General features: G+C 40.6%; 2 protein-coding genes across 4 annotated transcripts in view; one reads left to right on the top strand and one right to left on the bottom strand.

Moving 5' to 3' along the window:
• The window catches only part of LOC113114945 (kin of IRRE-like protein 1), a 43,826-nt gene extending 29,352 nt beyond the window's left edge, over nt 1-14,474 (top strand). The window contains exons 3-15 of the mRNA XM_026282073.1: nt 422-571; nt 2,326-2,483; nt 4,119-4,269; nt 4,685-4,790; nt 5,020-5,168; nt 5,784-5,911; nt 7,443-7,569; nt 7,866-7,966; nt 9,236-9,434; nt 11,193-11,300; nt 11,509-11,618; nt 11,990-12,079; nt 12,332-14,474. Of these exons, the coding sequence (XP_026137858.1) occupies nt 422-571; nt 2,326-2,483; nt 4,119-4,269; nt 4,685-4,790; nt 5,020-5,168; nt 5,784-5,911; nt 7,443-7,569; nt 7,866-7,966; nt 9,236-9,434; nt 11,193-11,300; nt 11,509-11,618; nt 11,990-12,079; nt 12,332-12,808 (2,054 nt within the window). The 3' untranslated portion in view covers nt 12,809-14,474. The remainder of the gene's footprint in view (nt 1-421; nt 572-2,325; nt 2,484-4,118; nt 4,270-4,684; nt 4,791-5,019; nt 5,169-5,783; nt 5,912-7,442; nt 7,570-7,865; nt 7,967-9,235; nt 9,435-11,192; nt 11,301-11,508; nt 11,619-11,989; nt 12,080-12,331) is intronic.
• A 1,747-nt stretch (nt 14,475-16,221) lies between these two features.
• LOC113114944 (suppressor of tumorigenicity 14 protein homolog) overlaps nt 16,222-22,594 on the bottom strand; it is a 31,661-nt gene continuing 25,288 nt past the window's right edge. For all 3 annotated transcript variants that reach the window (XM_026282071.1, XM_026282070.1, XM_026282072.1), the window contains exons 16-19: nt 20,796-20,976; nt 19,474-19,742; nt 19,092-19,228; nt 16,222-17,704 (exon numbers count right to left, since the gene is read on the bottom strand). In XM_026282071.1, the coding sequence (XP_026137856.1) occupies nt 17,543-17,704; nt 19,092-19,228; nt 19,474-19,742; nt 20,796-20,976 (749 nt within the window). In that variant the 3' untranslated portion in view covers nt 16,222-17,542. The remainder of the gene's footprint in view (nt 17,705-19,091; nt 19,229-19,473; nt 19,743-20,795; nt 20,977-22,594) is intronic.

Here is a 22,594-nt window from a genome sequence, read left to right as displayed (position 1 = left end):
GATTGGCAGGTAAAGGGCAGCATCCCTTCTCTGCAGCGGATGTGTGTTTGAGTAATGTCACTGCCTCAATTCCTCAGCTGTATTGAATGAAGAAATGGGAAGGCAAACAAACACCACGGCTAATGCAAACTAGCGTTTAATTTGTCTAATCATCTCAGCCGTCTGCTAGGGCCGAGGTGGAGAATCAATCACCGCTCATGTCATGCATTGACATTTAAAATGATTTCCCCAGCAGTTTTGAAGGCAACAACCTGGACAGTGAAGCTAGTCTATGCTAACTAGATTCATAAGCCAGGCATCTCACATGTTGCCGCTGACTTAAGTTTTTAATGTGCATTTAATAGTGTCTCAAAGCTAGCCCTATCTGTGATGGCAATGTGTGTGTGTGTATATCTCTAACAGTGATTTTTGTGCGGATCAGGTTGGGTACGTTACTCTCTGATGGGAGACCCGCTATCAGGAGAGCACAGCTTGGTGATCGATTCAGCTGAGCTTGGCGATGATGCGGTCTACGAGTGTCAAGCCACGCAGGCTGGGCTGCGATCGCACAGAGCCAAACTGACGGTGCTGGGTAAGAACTCTGATATGAGTGAGTGAGTGAGTGTGATTGAGAGTGAGAAGAAACCACTGCGATATAACTCTCCTGCAGCTGATTAATAGCAGGGGAATAGAGCATTCCTCATAGTCCCCAATTCCATTAACAGTATTTAAAATACTGCCTCAAATGCGTAACACTGCAAATTTCTCTGCTCCAAATAAACACTTCAGAGATCCCACCCCCGTGCAATCATAAGTCAAGCCTTCATTATTTATTCACAATTTTAAATCACGGCACAACAGAACTCATTTTTTTCAAACAGCGAAACGGAGTCGACAGAAACACTGAGAAAATGATCCAACCCCACCTCACTGTTTCTTTCTCTCTCTCTATAGCCTACTGACACTTAACACGGTGAAGGGCCAAGGAATTGTGATTGCAGCAGTCAGAAATGACTTGCGTGAATGGTTAAAAGTCAAAGTCTGCACAGTTAGCACATTCTACAGTGACTCACGGAATTCATCAACTGCAGGGCTGCTTTTACATTAACGCAATGTGATTGATCTACATATTCTCTGGCATTTAGCGAGAGTGGGTGGGGGGTGGTGGGGACCTTGGGATTTTAGCTCAGTGCTACATTGCTGACACCTGGTGGCCCGACTTGGACACATCCGTGTTTTATAGTACCTGGAAAACATAGATTTCCCCTGCAGTGCAAGCATTTCAAGGGCTAAAAATATGAGATGTTAAAGATTTAGCACTATGAGAGCGAGAAAGGCCAAGTTTGTTACTGCACAATAAAAATAATTCTGCCTCTGATTGAACAAAGTTGGCACAGCCGCATAGACTCACCGAAGAAAAGTAGGGCTACAACAATAGCCTTTGTGCAAACTGCCGATGTTTGCCACACTGTTCGAAATCCCAGACCAGAACGTAGCTTATATGCCAGCTCCTGTGTGCAGGGAATGAGGTGTGTGTGTGTTTGCACGTGTATGTGAGCATTCATGTGTGCACGTGGATGTAGGGGCATGTGGGGAAATCAATGCAGCCGGATGAAACCAAAGCAATCCAACAGAGTCAAAGAAGTCAACGGCAGGAGTGCATTCGAGGGAATCCACATGGAAATTAGAATCACCTCGCACACAGTTTCCATTAGCGCCTGGGCAAGACCAGCGAAAAGACCTCTGACAATTCGGATACAAAAACAGAAATTGGTTCGGAGAAAAGGAACAGGACAGGCAGATGTGCCACAGTATATGTACCATATTTTTTTTGCATGTTTCTGTGAATGCTGTGAGATGGACACCATCATAAATGGTGGCTGACACTATTTGCCCAAGGCTTTCACACAGGCGTGCAAACAAATGAAAAAATCAGTAATTCAGAGGAAACGGGCCTGCGGCAGAGCGCCTGTAAATAGACTCATAATGGCAATCTCAGCCATGTTAAAAGGGCATGAGTACTATCTTAACCTTTTTTCAGAGAAAGCCAATGTCTCTCAATCTATCTGTCCATTTACCAGGTTGTTCTCTATAGGTCAAACTGGCAGATTTAAATGATTCTGCATTGCAGTCAGGAAGGCTTTAGGGTATGGCTTTACATATGAAAATACAGTACATGTAGCATATGCTAGGATGTATGCCACTTGTGGGTTCCCATAGTGATTGGACACCTGTACATTTCAGGCTAATTGGGTGGAACTGACATAGACGTCCACATCTGAAATGTATAATGTAGTTTTAATGTTTTTTCTTGAAGATAATAAAAAATCTCCAATTCTTTTTCAGTGCCACCATCAGATCCCATAGTGGATGGAGGGCCAGTGGTCCGTCTCAAAGCTCACACACCCCATAACCTGACATGCCGGGCATCTGGAGCCAAACCTGCCGCAGATATTACCTGGTACCGAGATGGAGAGATAATGCATGATGCCATCTACTCAAAGGTGAGACTGTGGACACATCAGTCTTTATGGCAGACGTGAGAGTCACTAAAGCTGATTACAACTTAGGATCTCTGTCTTGCTCCTTACCTGTCATTTAGATTAGCTCCACCACATAGTGAACGTCCAAAGTTGCAATTCAATCTCTGTACGCCTCATCCTCATCACCCTACCCTTCTTTTGTGCCTCTATTTTCTCTCACTCTCGCTGTTGCTCTAATACTCGAGCATAACTGGAGCATGTCAAAGCTCAGACAGGCATAAGCGTTTGATACAGTTTCCGCTGAGAGAGAAAGAGCAAAGGAGGGAGAGAGGGAGTGAGAGAAGAAAAAGAAAGGGAGAGGGTGGGAGATGAGAGGGGAAATCCACCACAACAATGCCGAAACACAATGGGAAGTGCAGTGGAGCATGAACCGGCTGCAACTGTGAAAGTGTCACATTTGTCATGCTCTCTGACCACGCTAAACGACACTAAACGACACGTTTAAGGGGGCAAGAGCCAGCAGTGAATCGAGGGAAGAGGAGAACAGCGAGAGAGAGAGAGAGAAAGAAAGACAGATGAATCTCGGAAAGCAGATGAGGGAAAGATGAGCTTGTTTAAGAGCGAGGTGGAGTACTCAAAGCCACTTTGATTTAAGCTGGAGGAGAAAACGGGATGGAAAGCAACATGAAGACACAAAGAACAAAGTGAAGGAATGTGAAAAAGGTAGACGGGGGGCAAGTCGGTGGGAGAGAGCAGATGAGCAATAAGAAAAGGACAGTGAGTGGTAAGGCTGATGACAGGCGGCGGCGTGACTCGATCTAGCGTAAAAATGCTTTCAGCGCATCGGAGGTTAAGTGTGTGACCTGCCATCGATTCGCCCGACAGGCTCTCCAGGGAACTGTCTTCCCATAATGCTCCAGCCCAAGTACAGCACTCTGTGTCTTCCCCCCCTCCAATCATCCAAAACCTAAAATTGCGCCTGATCCTCCATTAAGGCTGTCTTGTAGATTCAGCGGGCAGCAATTCGCCTAGACTCTACACCTCTCCCCACTTAAGCGTATTGATTTCTCACACACAATAAATAGATTTCGAAGATGATGTGCAGCAGGAAGAGCTGATAGACAGATCTTTGTGAAAACGTGCTAAAGGCAAAATGGGCCCGGCAACATCGTAAAACACAGACGCTCACCTGTCTCACTAAACTGATGGCGGCTTTAATTCACTGCAATGCTCAGCCTGCGGTGCTGGCACAGACTTGAGCTCAAATGGGATTACGGGCATCATGGGAATTCCTTATTAAATTAGGACTTGCATCAGGAAATATAGAACAATTAGATTAGGATTATCATATCTGTGTGATTTTAACAGTGATAACAAGATGTGTGTTTTGTATCTGAAGTACACCAACCATTAGGGCGAAATAACATTGTAGTAGCCACACTGTCTGTCAAATGTCTCTTCTTATTTGAATCCAGAAGGTGTCACACGTAACAGAAATGATGGATAGTTTTTTTTTTTTAAGAGCTGCCTTTGACATTATTTTCAGAACATTTCATTGAGGCATTCTATTTTCAGAGAGCTGCAGCAATTTGTTCCACCAGCACTGATAGTGTCTCAATTTTTAACCGGTTTCACACCGTTTCACTGTCTTTTCAGACTTTGATGGAGGATGGAAAGAGAGAAACAGCGGTTAGCATGCTTCCCATGGTGCCTGAGGACAGCGATTCTGGACGTACATACACCTGCAGGGTCCTAAACCCAGCCGCCCCTGCAGGTCGCCAAACTTCAGTTACCATCAGTGTTCAGCGTGAGTAGTTTTTAATTATTTTTTTCTGCGATGCAGATTATGTGGTGTATATATATATATATATATATATATATATATATATATATATATATATATATATATATATATATATATATATATATATATATATATATATATATAGCGAATACTTGAATACCAGAGAGTGGTATTTCAAGATTAGTGATTCGGTAAATGTGAGACTTGGTTTAAATGTATTTACATGGCACTGTACAATTGTCTATTTTCATGCAAGTTTTTTATGGTAAAGAAGATGTGTAATTGGACAGGGGAATGGATTTTTAAAAAGGATTGTGATTTAGATTTACACACCTGGAGCTTGGCAGTAAAGTCATTGGGAAGGATTTGTAAAGCCTCTATTGCTGCAGTGAATCTAATCCTGCGTGTTTCCTTCCAGATCCTCCATCTGTGACTCTCTCTGTTCAGCCCCAGACGGTGATGGAGGGAGCAAAAGTGTTGTTCATCTGCTCTGCCTCTGCCAACCCTGAGATCACAGGTTACAGGTAAGCACATCCAATATCACAACAGACTCATAATCCCAGATTATCCACTCCATCAGATTTAGGTTTGAGGGTAAATCCCAAATTGGATATAAATTACAGATCAAATGCTGTGTGCACAGTTGCTTCAGTGTTTGGTGTTAATAATAGTTGTAACTATAAAAGGTGAAACATGACAAAGAATGTACCAGTGAATCTAATAAATGCATTTTCATGTTCATGCTGCAAACAGATGGTCCAAAGGTGGGGTTCCTATCTCAGAGGCCAATGGTGACAGCCTGGAGGTGACTGTAGACCACTCTTACTTCACAGACCCAGTCTCCTGCGAAGTGTCCAACTCAGTAGGAAGCACTAATGTCAGCACCTTGGTGGATGTACAATGTAAGTACCCATGTGGTCATCCAACTCCATAATAAAATATCAAAGCAAAATTGGAGATGTTCAGTCTGTATTTCTCTCCTCTGTCTTTCATTTCAAGGAAGGAAATGAAAAAGGTCCTTAAAATCAAGAAGATATCCTTTAGAGATGTTGTACTATAAGTAACACTAAACAGATAAATGAGATCAGTTTGTAACTCACCATATTTTAGTTGTGGCTAACTCGGCGGCCATCTTTGAAATGCCTCTCGGGCACAAGTGCAGTTTCTATCTCTTTGAATGGGAAACATCAAATTCTTCGATAGAGCAGCCATTTCGATAGTTTACATTTCGAAGTTACACATCTTGGGTATTCTATAGTCTTTGGTACAGTCTAACAGTCTTATAATCAGTCTCTTACATAAACATTATAAACAAGGCACTGCACGAAAAATGTTCATATATATGTAAGAAGGAAACAATACAAAGTCACATTGTTTCCTTCAAAAATATAGAGCCATACATACCTCCCACATTAGTGGTACATTATAATGGGATTCATTTTTGTTTTGTTCATACAAAGACATACTCGAATCAAATGTACTAAAACAAAATGGGAATCCACATCTTTTATTTTTAGTTGGTCCCAAGCTGCTGACCGAACCAAAACCCCAGATAGTGGACATAGGGATGGATGCTGCTTTCACATGCTCATGGACGGGCAACCCTCCCCTCACTCTGGCCTGGACAAAACAAGGCTCCACTGTGGTATGGTGACCTCTTATCTTCTTCCTGAATATGGCACACCGTCTGTTCAACAACTGTCACAGCAATCCTGTTTGAATAATTTTATGAGTTCTAGATGCATATTGGTTTTCATTAGGGAATGGAAGGATTAGGTTGGAGTGATTCAGAAAAACTTTTGTTTGACAATTGTTTGTTACCAAAGTCGAGTTTTTATTTGGCCCAGTACACACATTCCATCTCCATTAAGCAAGTTTATTCAGCCAAAAAACGTTCATTGATCAAGTCCACGTCACCTCATCTAGGACACCAGAATCTCCCACCTCCAAAATCCCAATTCAACCCCTGTCTCTACAGGAAAGATAAAATGATTTTCTGCTCAGAGCTGGATGGTTAATGGATGACATTTCTGTTTACGGCACATTTACAGGAGTTTGGCAAATGGGTAAAGTGATTGCTAGCCTAAAATCAAAGTTTAGCTCCAGTAGATGTGTGAAATGCATCAGCCTATTCTGCTGTAAGTGTTTCGCTGATGCTGCTTAATTAGATTTCATAAAGAGCCTGAGAAAGCAAACAAAAAGCAAGAGAGGAAGGAAAGAGAGAGAGAGTGGGAGGCTAAGGCTGAAAAGCCAGAAGGTTCTGATGAGGCAATCAGTTAATTTTGCCATGACTACATCCCTCCACCCAGCCCTTCCTGAGTATGGGCCGATCTGATCCACAAGTAGAGCGTTTACTTCATCGCCACAAGATATGGATTAATTGGCTAATTCGATGAGTGCTGGTGAAAGAAAAATCGAGGCGAGTGCTAAACGGATTAATCACAGTTTGGCGGCGTCGAGAGGAAGAAGGAGGGGAAGGAAAAGAGGGTGCTCTAATGATCAGTGGCTTCTAAAAAGTGTCCGCAGTGTGTGTACCAGTGCACCAGGGGCGAAGGAGCACAAGTATCTGCTCACACACTGGAAAATTCCACACTGCCATTGTCGTAGGTTTAATTAGAGCAGTGGGTTGACTCAGAGGACCCAGGCTGGAGCGCTTTAGACAGTAATTAAGATTGCTGCAGACGAAATTACAGGCGGAGTCAATGCTTTCCCCTTGGTATTGGTGGCATTGGTCTTTCTCTTGTGTGAGGCACAAGCAACGGAATGGATGACTGGTGCTAATGGTAATAACCATCTCTGAGGGCCACGGCTTGATCTGCCTGGAACAAAAAAAAAAAAATCAGCGTCTCTACACAATCTTCCCATCTTAATCCTGTGGAAATATTGACATGCTGTAATGATTTTTATTCCACAACTCGTTGGAAAGATAAGACTTTAACGGGAAGTGGAAAAATATCAATATTACAAACACTGTCTGGATGAAACGCTCTGTCATACAGACATTTGATAGAAAGTGTATAGTTACACTTGGTGTGTGCTAATCTGTAGGTATAAATCACATGTGGTTTGTGGCAAACTCTTGCCCTATGCCTATATCTGTGGTCATTTGTGTGAAAGAAATGTCTTGGTATAGCAACAGATCTGACCAGGCTATTCTTGTTCATTTTATTTAACAGGTGCTCAGCAATAGTAACACCCTTCAGCTGAAAGCAGTTGCACAAGAGGATTCTGGGACATACACCTGCAAAGCCATCGTGCCTCGGATTGGTGTGGCAGAGAGAGATGTAACTCTAACTGTCAACGGTAACTAAATGCTATCTTTTTTATCTCAGAACTTTCCCAATTTTGTTCATGATATATTCACTTTCAAAACCACATGAGTTCACAGCTTTTGATTAGTTTACTAGGGTTTGGAACAAAAGCTGTAATTGTTTTTCTATTAATCAGTGAATTGCTTCCCTAATTGACGAGCTTCCTATTTATGTACATGACTCATGCACTTGGTCTTGAATACACAAGGAACTTCAGCTCTGTGCCTTCCTTTGCTTTCATTAGCACCCTTAGTCAGTACGATTCTCTCTTTCACACCAACACTTCAGGCCCTCCCATCATCATGGCAGAGGCCACGCAGCAGGCCGTCAAGCATTCCAAGGGCAAGCTGGAGTGTCTAGTGGGCAGCAGCCCTCCTCCTGACAAGATTGTAAGTATACATTCTCTTATTTCTGTATGTGCGTTTCCTAGGTATCTGATGCTTAGTGTAGCCCTATTCCTGACAAGCTTGTTTGTGAGCCTTTCCCTTGAGCAGGTGCTTTCGGTGTGTGCACATCACACGCTCACGCTCCCTTCTCCCTCCAAGAAGATCTCATGCGAGTCTCCTCTTTCCTTGCTCCTGTCTCTCTCTCTTGCTATATCTGACACCCACACAAATACACACAAGCACAGCTACACAGTCCCATTCCTCTAATAGAGAGCGCTCGATGAGAGGGCTGATCCTGTATCTCACCTTTTCCACCCTCAAGCGTGCAGAGGCGAACTGCACTAATGCCAGGGTCTGCAGAGAAGACCTCCAGCCCCGCAGGCTCCTTTCCAACGGCGAGCAATTAGTTCCTAGCATCACTGACCTCCCATGACCCAATTGTACGTGGGAAGGCCTCTCAGTGGTTAATTAGGATCTAAGTTGTAGAAAAATCGGGAAGAAGGGTAAAGCATAGAGATGCACCGAGACAGATGGAAGTTAAGCAAGGGTAACTGAAAGCAGTTGATGCAAAGAAGAAATCAGAGATGAAGAAAAAAAAACCTCCTGATCCTGGAAACAGTGACAGGTGGGGATTCAGGGTGTTATTGGCTATTATTTCTAAACCTGAGGCCAGTCAAGGGAGGACTTCTCAGACATGCTGTTTCACCTCTTCGCCAGAAAGGTGAGGAAAAGAAACAATGGCTTGTTCTCTCTCCCCGAGTAGCGTTGAGATCTCAGACTGACCTGCTGCTAGACAGGAGCTGCTTGTCTTCCCCACACGTTTTTTTTTTCACACAGCTCTTTTTCACAAGCTGAGACACGATACTGTTGGTAAACCAGCTTGACATGACAGCGTAAAAAGAGCACAAGAAAAATTCAAATCTCTGACACTGAGTTTATGACACTAAACGTTAACTTATGTGGTGATAAATCTTTACATGTTTGTCCTTAACTGTTGTGTTGGCTGGACCAGGCTTGAATATATAATGAGACACTATTTACACGTTCATGGTCATATTGTGAAAGACTGAAAGAAATATATATATATATATATATATATATATATATATATATATATGTGTGTGTGTGTGTGTGTGTGTGTGTGTGTGTGTGTGTGTGTGTGTGTGTGTGTGTGTGTGTATTGTCTTTGCAATTCCCTTTATCATGCTTAAATAAAATGTGAGAATACCAACACTTGCTGCACCTTACACCTTGCTATTTCTTTCTCCTCAGGTGTGGACATTTGGAGACACGATCTTGTCATCTGGCTCTTCAGGGCGGTTTTCCGTGCAGACGGTACACAATGACCGAGGGGTCCTCTCCTCGCTAATCCTCTCAGAGACTCTGGCCCAGGATTTCCAGCTTCGGTACAACTGCACTGCTTGGAACCGCTTTGGTACAGGCACGGCACTGGTCACTCTTGAAGAGCAAGGTATGGGGTCCTCATGCCAGATTATCCTGTGTAAAACATCCTTTTATTTGAATGCAATATAGTACCAGTCAAAAGTTTGGACATTGCTAATTACTTATTTTTACTTTTAGAATGGTGGTAGACATTCAGATACAGATATTAGGTAATGATCAAACATGTTAAATATGAAACTGTTTTACATTTTGGGTCATTTGAAATAGTCCTGCTTTAAAACAGTATTTAACTGGAGTTTACATGTATGCTTCATACTTGTCCCTCTCCCCCAATTCGTCAATTTAAAAAAAATTAAATAGTACATTTGTTAAGAAATTCCTATATATTTGTCAAAAAAAAAAAAAACAATCTCATGCATTTATGCTTAAACCTTTAGATCAAAAGCTTGTCAAGACTGTGAGAAACAAATTCACTCAAATGTGTCCAAACTTTTGACTAGTAGTGTGGATCAGTGAGTGTTTGGAAAATGTTCTTGGAAATTTGGGGTCTGGAGAGTCAAAAAATGGAGGCGTGAGAAGCAAGCCAACTGAAAGTAATGTGAGAAAAGTGGCAGGAGTTTTAGATTTGTGGATGGGCCAAGCTCTTGTGGTACTATTGCTTTAATTATTGAAGGATGGTTGATTTTAAAACTCTGACAGTAAGTTGTAGGGTTTGTTCAACCTAGAGCTGGTGCCTTTTATCTAAGATTAATCAAGACGAGCTGTAATCCAGTTTGAGTCAGCTCTATGCAGAAATCGCATCTCAAAACACCCTGCAACCCTGTGCTTATCTTAATTATACACCACCAAATCAATATCATTTAATCAGGAGATGGTCCACTTAATGAATACATTGGTTCCATAACAAAGATATAGATTTTGAGCCTGAATGAATTAAATCAAGACCTAATGTACGGCATGGGGTATGTGACGCTTCACTGACCGTTTCATTTTGTATGCACAGTGCATCATCTTAAATTTGCTTAAATAAGACTAAGAGCGTGGTAGACGGCTTGAGCCTTTGTACTGGGAGACACCAAAAATAAGGTCTTCGCCAGCAATTTGCATCAAGGCAGCAGAACCAAGTCTCTGGAGAGGCAGACAGTGCTATCTCCTGGAATCTCTAATTAGATTACTGTCGGCTGCCTCGCTGCGTGTCAGGGCTGGTTACCCCTCTTCCACCAGAGATTAGAGACAATAGCCTGGTCCTGTGATGCCACTGTGGATCACACTAGATGAATTTCTATATGTTGCACTTGAATTTGGACGTGGCTCAAAAAAAGAGCATCTTTGAAGAAAACGTTTGACAAGCAGAGAGCTTTTCTTCAATCAGCTGGAGATCTGACATACCTTTTGATAATATGTCTGGATCATAATTTAGCCCCAAACTTATTTGTAACCTTACATTAACAACACACACACACACACACACACACACACACACACAAACTGAGGTCTCACCTCAGTCATGGTATTGAAAATGGAGAGTATTGAATATTCACTCCCCACCCACAATCCCTGTTGGACCTGACACTCGAACCTGCGACCTTCCGGTTATAAGTCAGACTCATTATCAATTAGACCATGACTGCCCCAAGTCACGACTCTAGAAGTACAAACTATGCATGGTGGATGTTATAATAGAAACATTTAAAAATCAACTTGTAATAAAATTTCCGGGAAAGCCTGAATTTGGATAATCTGCATACCCTGCAACTGAAGAGGTTGATATAATTAATAGTTTTTTAGAATTCATCTCAGTCACGTTCCCTTGTTTCCCTTGCAGAGGCCCTCCCCTTGCTTATTATCATTGGAGCATCAGTGGGCGGAGGCTGTGTCTTCATCGTTTGCGTCATTACCCTGGTTTCCATCTGCTGCCGCCACACTGCTAAAGGTGAGGTCAAAGGTCAGATGTTATCTGAGAGTTCTTATTCTCTCCTCAAAAAAACATGATACAGTAGAAATCAAACGAACTAACTAGACAGAGGTTAATTATGGGGCCACCTCTTTGCCTGGAGCAGTGTTGACCTTTTCACCTCTCTGGAAATCTTCCCACCGTTCACCTCATTAATCTCTATACACTGCGCTATTTCCTCACCCAGGCAAAAAGGGCACACGTCTGTCTAAGAGCGACATCCGCGTACAAAACATAAACAGCGACCACAATGCAGCCAGAGGAAACGACGATGAGGAGGATGTGAAGGAGCCTATGGTAAGTCACCCTCCAAACTAAAAGGAAAAACTTAGTATAGCCTATTAGATAGAAATGGTGTTTATACAATTTTTCTTTCATAAAAATTATTTCCTGATATGCTGCAGGAAAAACATGTAAACGTCAACAGCCTTAAAACCAGATTTCTGAGGGAAATGGGATACTAAATAAGGAAACAAAATATTAGGCCGTACTTTAAAAGTAAAGTCTTTTATTATATCTTGCCGAAAGATGCTTAAAAAAGCATGTGTACTGATCATTTGTTCACAAGAAGATCTGGAACTAGGGACAATATTGATTATGACCGCATGACATTTAACATACCATAGACACTGAGCAGTCTGTAACCCAAATCTCTGTTCTCTTCTCAGGCTCCCAACAGCAGTGAGTCTCCAGGAACGTCTCGCACAGAGCACAGCGACCTGCTGGAAGAGGAGGAGGATGAGAGATCAGATATCAAGGTATTACATTTCACAAAGCATGACTCAGATGGTTAATCTGATAAAAGCAAAAGGTTGTTTTCAAAGGTTTGAGGAAATTATTGTACTTAATAACACTAACCTGCTGAGATCCTATTTGTATTACACCACAAGCTTGGATCATGTTCAAATGCCTAACTTGTAGCTATTACCTTACTTAAATAATTTGCATGTATTTCATGCAGTACAAAATTCTGTTATTCATCTGAGAATGTTTTTTTTCATTCTTCCTAGGATCCCACCAATGGCTACTACAATGTGCGGGCTCACGAGGACCGCCACATTACAAGAACTGGCTTCTCTGAATATGTCCCTAATGCTCGCCCAGTCTACACTCCCTCTCAGCTTCCCTCGCCGAGCCCCTTATACGGCCAACAGTCCACTCAGCCTCGGATTTATGACTTCCCCCAGCTTTACACCACAACCCCTGCCACACGCACCACCTATGAGCAACAGCAGTCACAACAACCACAGCAACAACAGCAAGCTCCTACCATCTATCCTCAGGAGCCACTCTGTGCGGGCTATGGCCGTGCCTTCACAAGCTACATCAAACCTGCATCCTTCGAGAAGGCTGACGGGTATGAGCATTCAGACCAGGCCAGCAAGGTGTCCAACTCCTCCCGTTTCTCATACGCATCCTCACAGGTGTCGTCGCAGCAGTCTGACTATGGGCGGCCCTCGCAGCAACGCATGCAGACTCACGTGTGATGGCTCCCTCGAAGACCTGCTAAGTGTATGGTCAAGGACTTTCTTCTGAATGGGTTCAGGAGGGATTTAAGCAAAATTTAAACTGAGCTTCAAGAGGCGGAAAAGCTTTATTGCTATCTTGAAGTGAATGTTGGATCGATGGAAGAAAGAACTACAACGTGCCAAGCTTGGAAGTCACCATCAAGCTACTGATTTTCTTCGTCCAAATGTTGAACTTTACTGGACATTGTCCATCAATTCATCTCTATGGCACTGTATTTCCATTAAAAAAGGCTCCAGCATTGACCCCTTTAGATCTTGGAGAAGGAAAGCAGTGCTGTGGAGAAGGGCAGTGTCCTCATGAACTAATCTTTGCAAACGAGGACAAGCTCGTGACACTAGGCTGAAACAATCAAAATGACACGAACTTATAAAAATCTAAAAAGGTAAAAAAAAAAAGTGTTTGTTGGCATGCTGATGGAATTGTAAGCACATTTCTGTATCAATGACAACAGGTCTTGCTTACACAAAGTGGCTCAAAGTTCAATCCACAAAGCAGAGGAGCAGAAGAAAAGAATCACATTTCTTCAGAAGCTCTATCTGCAGTCTGCACTGATGTTGGGCTAGCAAGAGTATTTATGTAAAGCCTCAATGGACCAGTGCAGGAAACTGGAATCTGGAATGCTTTGGTATAGAAAAAATGGACAAAATCCATTAAAATATATTTCTGTTTGCTTGATGGAACCAAGATTGGCAAGTCCCCAAAGAATCAAATTTCGAGGTGCGGTCTTTTTAAGCTATACTCTCAAGGATTTGTTGCGGAGTTCAGAGTAGAGCCCATTTCAGGACCACGGTTTCTTAAGTCGAGCCATGTACGACAAACCTAAATTACAGCATGACCTTGTGGCGTGCAGTAATAATCTTGTAATGTTCCTTATGTGACCACTGTATGTTATAAATACAATGTGTGCCAAGGTGACTGTTATGTCATGCTGACATGACTGACACCGTCAGGTAGCACCAACATGTTTACATAGAAGAAAAAAACTGAAAAAAGAAATAGCAAGTGAAATGCAGTACCGTCCATATCCACTTAGAGCCACTTCAATGACTGTACAAATTGTTGGGAAATTCACTCCTGTCTGTTGCATGCAGATGATGTGTGTACGTGAACGTATTCAGCATTTCTTCTCATCTGTTTGTTCCTTGTGTGAGAAACCGCTTACTGCACCCTATGTCTATTCAATCTTGGATACCTGCATTCAGAGGTTACCATACTGCCATTTTCCTTTGAGCCTGAATGGTCGGCTCCATTTGGAAAGATAAAAAAAACGTCAAAATGAACTGTAAGATAGGTGAAATAAAACATTGCTTGTCTTTATTTTTATATTTTATATAAGCCTTAATGTACAGCGTGTAAGCTGCTTTATTGTAAAGTACCTTTATATTATAAAATGCATTTATCTTTATCTTTGAGTTGACTTCATTTGGTTCACAACGGTTTTTACCCCCATGTTACTTATCAGTTTTGGAGAGGTGAAAGGCGTTACACAACTAATTGATCTTTTCCTTCTGTTTCTTTTATTTTTAAATAACTTTCAAATAAGTTGATTTGCTAAAAATGAGCTATTGTTGCTTGTAACTTTGTACACATATTTATATTTAAATAAAACCATTTCAAATAAGATCGGCTCTGACTGGAGTGAGTTTGGCACACATCGCTGGGTCTCGTCAAATGTCATGAGGGAATGAGGACAAACAATACCGGGGCTGCCGAGTTGATGAATACATAAATTAGCAGTGATGCCTATGTTGATTCTCTTATTCCCGCGGCGACAGCAGGGTTTTTAATAAAGACGGATGAGATTCCCAAGCCTCCCGCTGTCTGCGTATCAAACATAGCAGGCACAGGCCGTCTCCCTCAACGCAACCAAATATTGCGCTGACAGAGCGGGTGTTGTGTGACAACATTATCTTGTCGTGTCACCCCAGTCTCTCAGATTTCATCATGTCACGCCGGGCTTCACCGCAGGGAGTGTTGAAGACATAAACACGTGCTCAGCATTAAACAAATGAACTGATGGCTACTCTGGTAAATTTAGGGTCATTTTTCCTTCAGCTGTCATCCCTGGCATACAACGAACATTTCCCAAACAAGAACGAATTTGCATAATGTGCAAACCTGATAATATAAAATGCAAACTATGTTATCCATAAACTGTCAGTGGCATCATATGGCACAAAGTCCATTCAGTGAGTGTCTAAAAGAATGTTATGGACGAAATGCAATATGTTTTTTAAGTTTTCGTAATAATATAACATTAATAGCGGAAAGATGAACCAATTGACATTTTTAACAAGCTAGGTTAGCCAATAAGCTACTGACTGAGATAACCAGAGCATATTGGTAAGATACAGTACAAATGTTATGAAACCTATTAAAGATAAGTTCGTTGTTACGTATACTTATTTATCTAAGTTAATCTCCTGACAAACAAAATGAATATTTTTCTGACGTAACGTTAAATAGAGATAACAGGCGCCAAACGTGCGGTCGTATGGAGGTGATACATCGACGGATTATGAACGTATTACTAATACAAATTCAATAATTCCAGGTTCCAACAACAACAACAACAAAACACCTTCGCTAAAAAGATTCCTCACCGAGCGCGCCACCTCTCCCAGCATCCCCAGCGGTTTTTCAGTCATTTATCGAAATTTGAATATGAAAATGCAAGATGAATCTCAGCAATCAATCAGACGATCCGTGAACTATGGCCAGACAACAAAAGGTGAAATGGAAATGTATAGAAAAAAATAGTTTGAAATGGCTAGCCTGATTTCAATCATGTATTTGGTTGACCACAATGCTTTGTTTCGATCATTTGATTACATTTTCCATTAGGTAGTAAGTGACCTTTGGTTGCCTAGATACCGCATTAAAGTGCAATATGCTCAAATGCAAGAGTTATCACATCGATTGGAGATGATATAAAAGGTTGAACACTAATCTAAAGCTCATACAAGGTCAAATCTGGTGTGTAATTAGCCAATGTTAAATACTCGGTCAACCATTTAAAACAATGGTTGCAGAGTGCAGTGCTTAAACCTACAGCTTTTTAATTGGTGCAAGGTCAAAACAAAAGTAGATTAACATCTGTAATAAAGACACGCTATGGATTCTCTTGTATCAACTGAAAAGAGATTTGTTATGCCTTCTTGTTTAATTTTCCATTAGGAGAGCACCGATTTATGGTCAAATAATTGTTGATGGCAATGTTGATGTTGGTTAAATGCCAAGGCCAATGATTAATATTGCTGAAACGGTTTTGAGTTTTCTTTACTACATTTTGCATTTTGAGGGGAAAACGAAATTAATTGGAAATGACCAAAAACACTATTCAGGAAAAAAAAAATTTTTTTAAACCAGCATGTATTTTATTGTCAATAAAACATTATAAATTTTGCATACATTAAAACACTTGCATATTGTTATATTAAATATAAAACCAAGAAGTTCAGTTACATTAACAATACAAAGCGCATTTAGTCACCCAGACACAAAGCCATACATAATCATTGCGGTTTTAAAAACAGTTCTTAAAATGAAAGTCTAACAAGCCCTCAATAGGTCAAATTGCACATGATGCTAAATGAAACTTCTGTAGTACATAAATATAGCATCTATTGCTTGACATCTCTTAAAATACAGCGAACATCTCTTGTACCTCCTGGGAAATTAAGTCACTACAAAGCCTAAAAATCTTACTAAGCAAGTGGACTTTCCATGGGAAAGAAACCTGCCAAGTCTATGAGGAACCTGCGGTATAGATTCCTCGATACATTCGGGGCTCTTTGAAGGAGAGACCATCCTGCTAGGTTGTTTCAGCCAACGGCTTTGACATTGATTGGCTGGAACTTAAACATGCAGCAAAAGTGTGTGACCTATGTTGGCCTTGGTTGTATTGGCAAATGGACGACGGAAATATCCTATTTTTACCTAATCCTCCATTTCAGAGCTTTGACACTGAGGTTGCGAGATCACACAGATGTGAGGAAAGAAGGTCAGCCTGAGTGGGATGCTTACAGAAATTTCTAGATTGCAAAGAAGTTTCTGACCTTCGCTTAAAGGCGGGAAAATTGTAGGGATTGAAGCCATCTCCAAAGCCTGAAACAAGGGTCCAGTCTTCTGAACAAAGGCACATTTAGAGCATAAGAAAAAGACTTTTTAAACCGAAACAAATTCATAAAGATAACAACATGACTTCCAGCAGGTCATAAGTGCCGGCTGGCTCATTATATGACAGTTTGAGCTCTAAGTGCCATTTATGAAGTTACTGTTCAAGGAATCAGATGGAACTACAACTGCGTGACAGAGTTGGTAAAGAGTTGGAGTGTAACAGTACATCACAGTGATATATATTCTCATTATAGTGGTATCTGCAAGTATTTTATGAACCTTTTTATATGGTTGACTGAAGTTGAACAACTTTAGATTGATACCGCTATGAAAAACATCATTCATGAGCCGTAAGAACCAAACAGAATGAAAATGCTATTAAGAAAATGACCAGGAGGTCTTAAATGTATGCAATTTCAATTTGAAAGTGTTTTTCCTTACAAAGAATGTCGACCAAAGCTGTATTCACTTTTGCTTTTGTGAGGGTGGCTTGCATACTGTACTAAATATTCATGGCACTCAACATGTGTTCTTCTGCTTTGGTTGTCGTATGACTGCAGGTCCAGGCTTCACTATATGTTTGTGACTTCACGGATCCAGTCCCGCAGTTTGGTGACACGTGTGTAGACACCCGGCTTGTTCCGCCGAGCGCAGCCTTCTCCCCAGCTCACTATTCCAGCCTGGAACCATTTGCCAACATCGGAACGACATACAAGAGGACCGCCGGAGTCTCCCTGTGGAAGCCAAAAGAAAAACTTGTAAACACCATTCCACGTTTTCCAAAAGCCGACAAAATGCATGGAGGACACTCATGTAACTAAACACATTTGATGACTGTATTCAAGAGCTGCCTGTCGATATATTCTAGGGAATGTACTTTAATGCATCACTGAATGTTTACTCCATTTTTCAAATGTACAGTATATTGTGATCATTTTATTTTGTATTTATTTATTTTATTTTTTTATCGTGTGTATTGATGCCTTGCAATATTGTTTATAAAATAAATCATGCCAATAAAGTGCTTGAAATTGAAAAAGGAGAAAAAAAGAAAACAGGAAAAACAGGAAGGCGTGTTACGCAATTGCAAACGTTTTAATTATTATTGTAATCACTTATCATTTATTATTTTGTACCTCTAATTTGAGCTGCTTATTTACTGTGTCATTTCATTCCATTACTATTATTCCTGAATGATTTGTTTTGCGTGTAATACAATTCGGCTCTTAATTACTTTGCCAATATTGCAATGTAAACAGACGTGGCAATAAAGCATATTTAAATTGGGAGGTGAGAGGAGAGAGAGAGAGGAAGACAAAACAACCGAGTGAATGAAAGAATATGACAGAGGGTGAGAAGGATGAAGCAAAGTACAAAGAGAGAGAGGGAGAGAGAACGTGCACAAAATCTATGAGCTCCTATAGCTGGAGAGGAAGATAGAAAGGAGTCACAAGACCAAGACCGGAACCTGTGCGAGAGAAAAGCACACTAAGAAGATTACACCCAGAATAAGAAAGACACACAGAGCGTTAAGAAGAGGAAAGCAAGATGAATTACAAGTGAGATAGAAGTGGAAATTATGGAAATCAGCTCATTTAAATATCAGGGAACAAGGTAGAATAATTAATCTTCTCCACTACGAGGCTGTACACACACTGCAGGAAGACAACAACATTAGCAGAACACTTTGACGGCATTATGCTCATGTCATATTTGTACTGTAGGTGTTTCTGAACGAACAGAACAGGACTAAAAAGACTCTGGGCTTGACAATGCATCTAAACCACCTTGAATTCATTAACATTCAATAAACGTGTAATTTTGCACGTGTTGTAGATTTCAAACTCGTAACTGGGGTGGGGGGTGTTGTTTTTTTTTTTTTTTTGAGTCTGTAAATGGCAATTTAAAAAAATAGTGGCAAATACAGCCCAACATGCACTGTTCAGTGAATTTAATAGGAAGAATAGTTTGACCTGACAGTCCAAGGCACTTTATCATCAAAAAAATAAATAAATACAGATTTCTGCATATATTGCAAGTGTCCCAGAACAAATGAAAATATATCAGATTGTGTCTTTTCATAATAAATAATAATAATAAAAAAGGCAGGAATGTTTTTACCTGACAAGCGTCCACACCTCCAGTGAGGTAGCCGCTACACATCATTCTAGAGGTCACCTGACCTTCAGTCACCATGTTGCATACTGTATCATTAATCACCTTTACTTCCGCTTTCTGCAAGATCTGTGCAACACTTCCTACAACACATACATAAAACATTAGTCCTATGAGAACGAAATCTAATAACAAAGAGCATCTTTTCTTATAATGGGTGTTTGAAACATTGATTACAATAAGTTGTATGTGCTTCTACAAAATCTTAGAACAAAACTTGTGTGACATTGAGACATTTGATTGACAAATGTTGAACGCGTGAGGTAAAATTCCAAAAGGTATCCCATGGAAAAAGGAACTCAGCCCTCAGGCACACAAGCTGTCTCACCGTCCTCTCGGAGTGTGCCCCAGCCCGTAACAAAGCAGGCGCTCCCGGCCCAGAAGACGTGAGTCGGTGCTGGAAGGCAGATGGGATGCACGGTGTTGGTGAAGTTCAATGGATCGCTCAGTTCTAGCACTGAGATGTCATAATCGTAGGTCATGGAGTCGTATTTTGGGTGGGTGATGATGGTCTTCAAAGTGCGCCTCTGAACAGAGTCCTGGATGTTCTGGTCCCGCAGACCACTGTACGTCAGCCAGTTGGATATCTGTTTGTAGCTGTTGGCGATAGACACAATGTTGTTTTGCAGCTTAATCGTTTAAATCAGATGCTTTGAAAAACAATCATAAAATGGTGTTCAAAAGCATTCTAAATCAGCAAATCCCAGGATGAATACATTTCCACACTTTATAGTTGGTTTTAAATTCACTAAAACACCAAAAGCTTGTGAAATCACTGGGAAGTTTATGATCTTAAAATGATTATATAATAAAGACGCTACAGGTGAATGTTACAGCTTAAACGTTGTATTTGCTTACATAAATATCTAATTTGAGGATGTTGGAGAATCTACACAAATGTTGTTTTAGAAGTTACTATGAAATGTGAATATGAAATGGCATTTCAAATTGGTAATTTGACAGGAAATCTAAGGAAATGTGAACTTTTACACTAATTACCACATTGCCAATGATGCAGCAACATCTGGATATCACAATTATTCAAAATTCACTGAAACACCAAAGAGCTTGGAAAAGGTTATACCAATAATCTGATAATTGTATTTGCTGAAATAATGTATAATTTCATGTTTAGAGGTAAGTTGTTTTGAAAGATGACAAGAACTATATGCATTGTTTCATAGGACATCTATATGAAGAGGGACTGACATGTAAGAGGGCTTGGTGATTGCAGCCGAATTGCAAAGTCATTTCAGAGACGGAACAGGTTATTACATTTTGATGAAAGATTAAAAACAAACATTTGTGCACCAACGCATCATTCACAATAACACCAGAAATGTTTATTAAGAAAGTAAATGGGGTCGATTTTGATTTCATGCTGAAACCATAGCTCAGGAGAGTGAATTATTTTTCAATTCAGCTTTAGTGTCTCAGTCTCAGAGACACGTTGGAACAATTTCTCAAGGTAAAGTATGATTGCATTGCGTGTCTTGTGCTCCACCTGCTGGCCAATGAAAATAAACACAAGCTTAGGCTTTGATGTTTGATGATGTTTGAGCACAAAGCAAATGGAGAAACGTTATGTCTGTGATAAATGATCATCAACTACATAGATAGAAATTACAGAGATGCAATAAACCGACTCACGCTGGATCAGGCTGGATGAAGCAGTGGGCAGCGGACAGCAGCCATTTGTTGGAGATGATGGATGCGCCGCAAACGTGTCCGCTGGTCTGGAAATGTAGACTGACCTGCCACGGCCATTCACCCACATCTGCGTTCTGCCCACCCACAATACGGTTGTGCTTATATGGCCGGACTCCACAGTCTGAAACCAAATTGTAGAAACGGTTCAAACACAAAGACTTCAAGGAAGACAACGGAAGGGCTAGCATCGGCATGCTGAGATGAGGGGTGATGGGGGTCTTGAACAAGACCAGCAGGGATAAGATCAGAGGGCTAACTGCATAACTGTTTGCACGGAAAGATGGCGAGTTTCTCGTAGCATCTGCTCTGACTCACAGGACCGTCGACCTTTAGCGGGACTCAAGCAGAATCATAACAAGGCAGAAATATAGAGGAACGAACCGTGCTGGCTGATAAAAACACAATGAGGAAGGAAAAAGAAACTAGCAACCCTGAGGCCTGTAAAAGAAGAATAATGTCATGTAAGGTTTCATAAAAAAGTATAAAGGCTTAGGGCTCTGGTGTGAATTTTTAACACTAATTACCACATTGTTGATGATGCAGTAACTTCTGGAAATTACAACTGCTCTTAAATGTATCGAAACACCAAAAGCTTGTGAAAACACTGGGAAGCTCATTAACACTAGAGGTGGGCGGTATGACCTAAAGTATATTCGCAAAATTGTATTTGCATTAGGGCTGTCAAAAATAGCGCGTTAACGACGTTAATTAGTTGTTTGTTGTTAATTACGTCAAATTTTTTAACGCATTTCACGCATGCTCAGTGTGACAAATTATTCAGGTTAGGAAAGTCTCGTCGATCTCTGAATTCTCAAGTTAATAAAAAACAGCGTCGAGTGCCGCGACGAAAACACCGAAGAAGCTTAAGGTTTTACCTCAGTTACTCTCAAATACATTCATGCCAAGCTCGATAAACAGAGACGACTTTGGTAGTTGATACGCTGGAGCTTCTTCCTGTTATAGCGTCCTGTGTTTCACACTTTGCATGCGCAGAACGCATACATGCAATGCAGCGAAAATTACAGCTGTTTGGGAAAGCATATGCATTTTTACTTGGTTTTACTCTCACTTGAAGCCTTCAGAATGTGAAAATATCGATCCTAAAGTATTGTGGCAGAGCAAATGAAAACCTCCCAAAATCAAGAGTGCCCAGACAGAGTGCTGCTTATGTGATGGTGGCGCATGTTTGTGTTTCTGAGTTCATTCTTTTGAGTTTCTCTATGCATAATTTCATAGATATGTGGCTATATTTAACCACTGGTTCACCTAAAACTCTTACACTATCTGTAGTTAATTGGCATGGTTTGATATAGTGCTCAGGTAAATTTGATTTAAGTAAATGTTAAACTTTCGAAATTCAGAAAAAAAGAACCACATATTGATGAATCAATACATGAATATAATTTATCTGTGTCCTGTTATTTTTCTTTTGGTATGCATTTCAGAAAAAAAAATGGTTAGGATTCCGGTGTAATTGCAAATAGTGATTAATCCTGATTAATCCACTGAAAATTCTGATTAATTTGATTAAAAATTTTAATCATTTGACAGCCCTGATTTGCATATATCCCATATAAAAATCTATTACTTTAAAATTAAACCCAATTATAACAATTGGATTTTAATTAAGTTTCATGAAATGGGTTGTCTGAAATAAATTTTATTGTGCATCTCAAAGAAATGTTAATAAAAGTTGTCCTTTTTATTGTTGGTAGTCGACTGGTGTCTTTTTTTAAATA

Source organism: Carassius auratus, chromosome 15 (assembly GCF_003368295.1).
Source record: "Carassius auratus strain Wakin chromosome 15, ASM336829v1, whole genome shotgun sequence".
Taxonomy (NCBI): Eukaryota; Metazoa; Chordata; class Actinopteri; order Cypriniformes; family Cyprinidae; genus Carassius; species Carassius auratus.
This window is presented reverse-complemented; position numbering and strand designations above follow the sequence as displayed.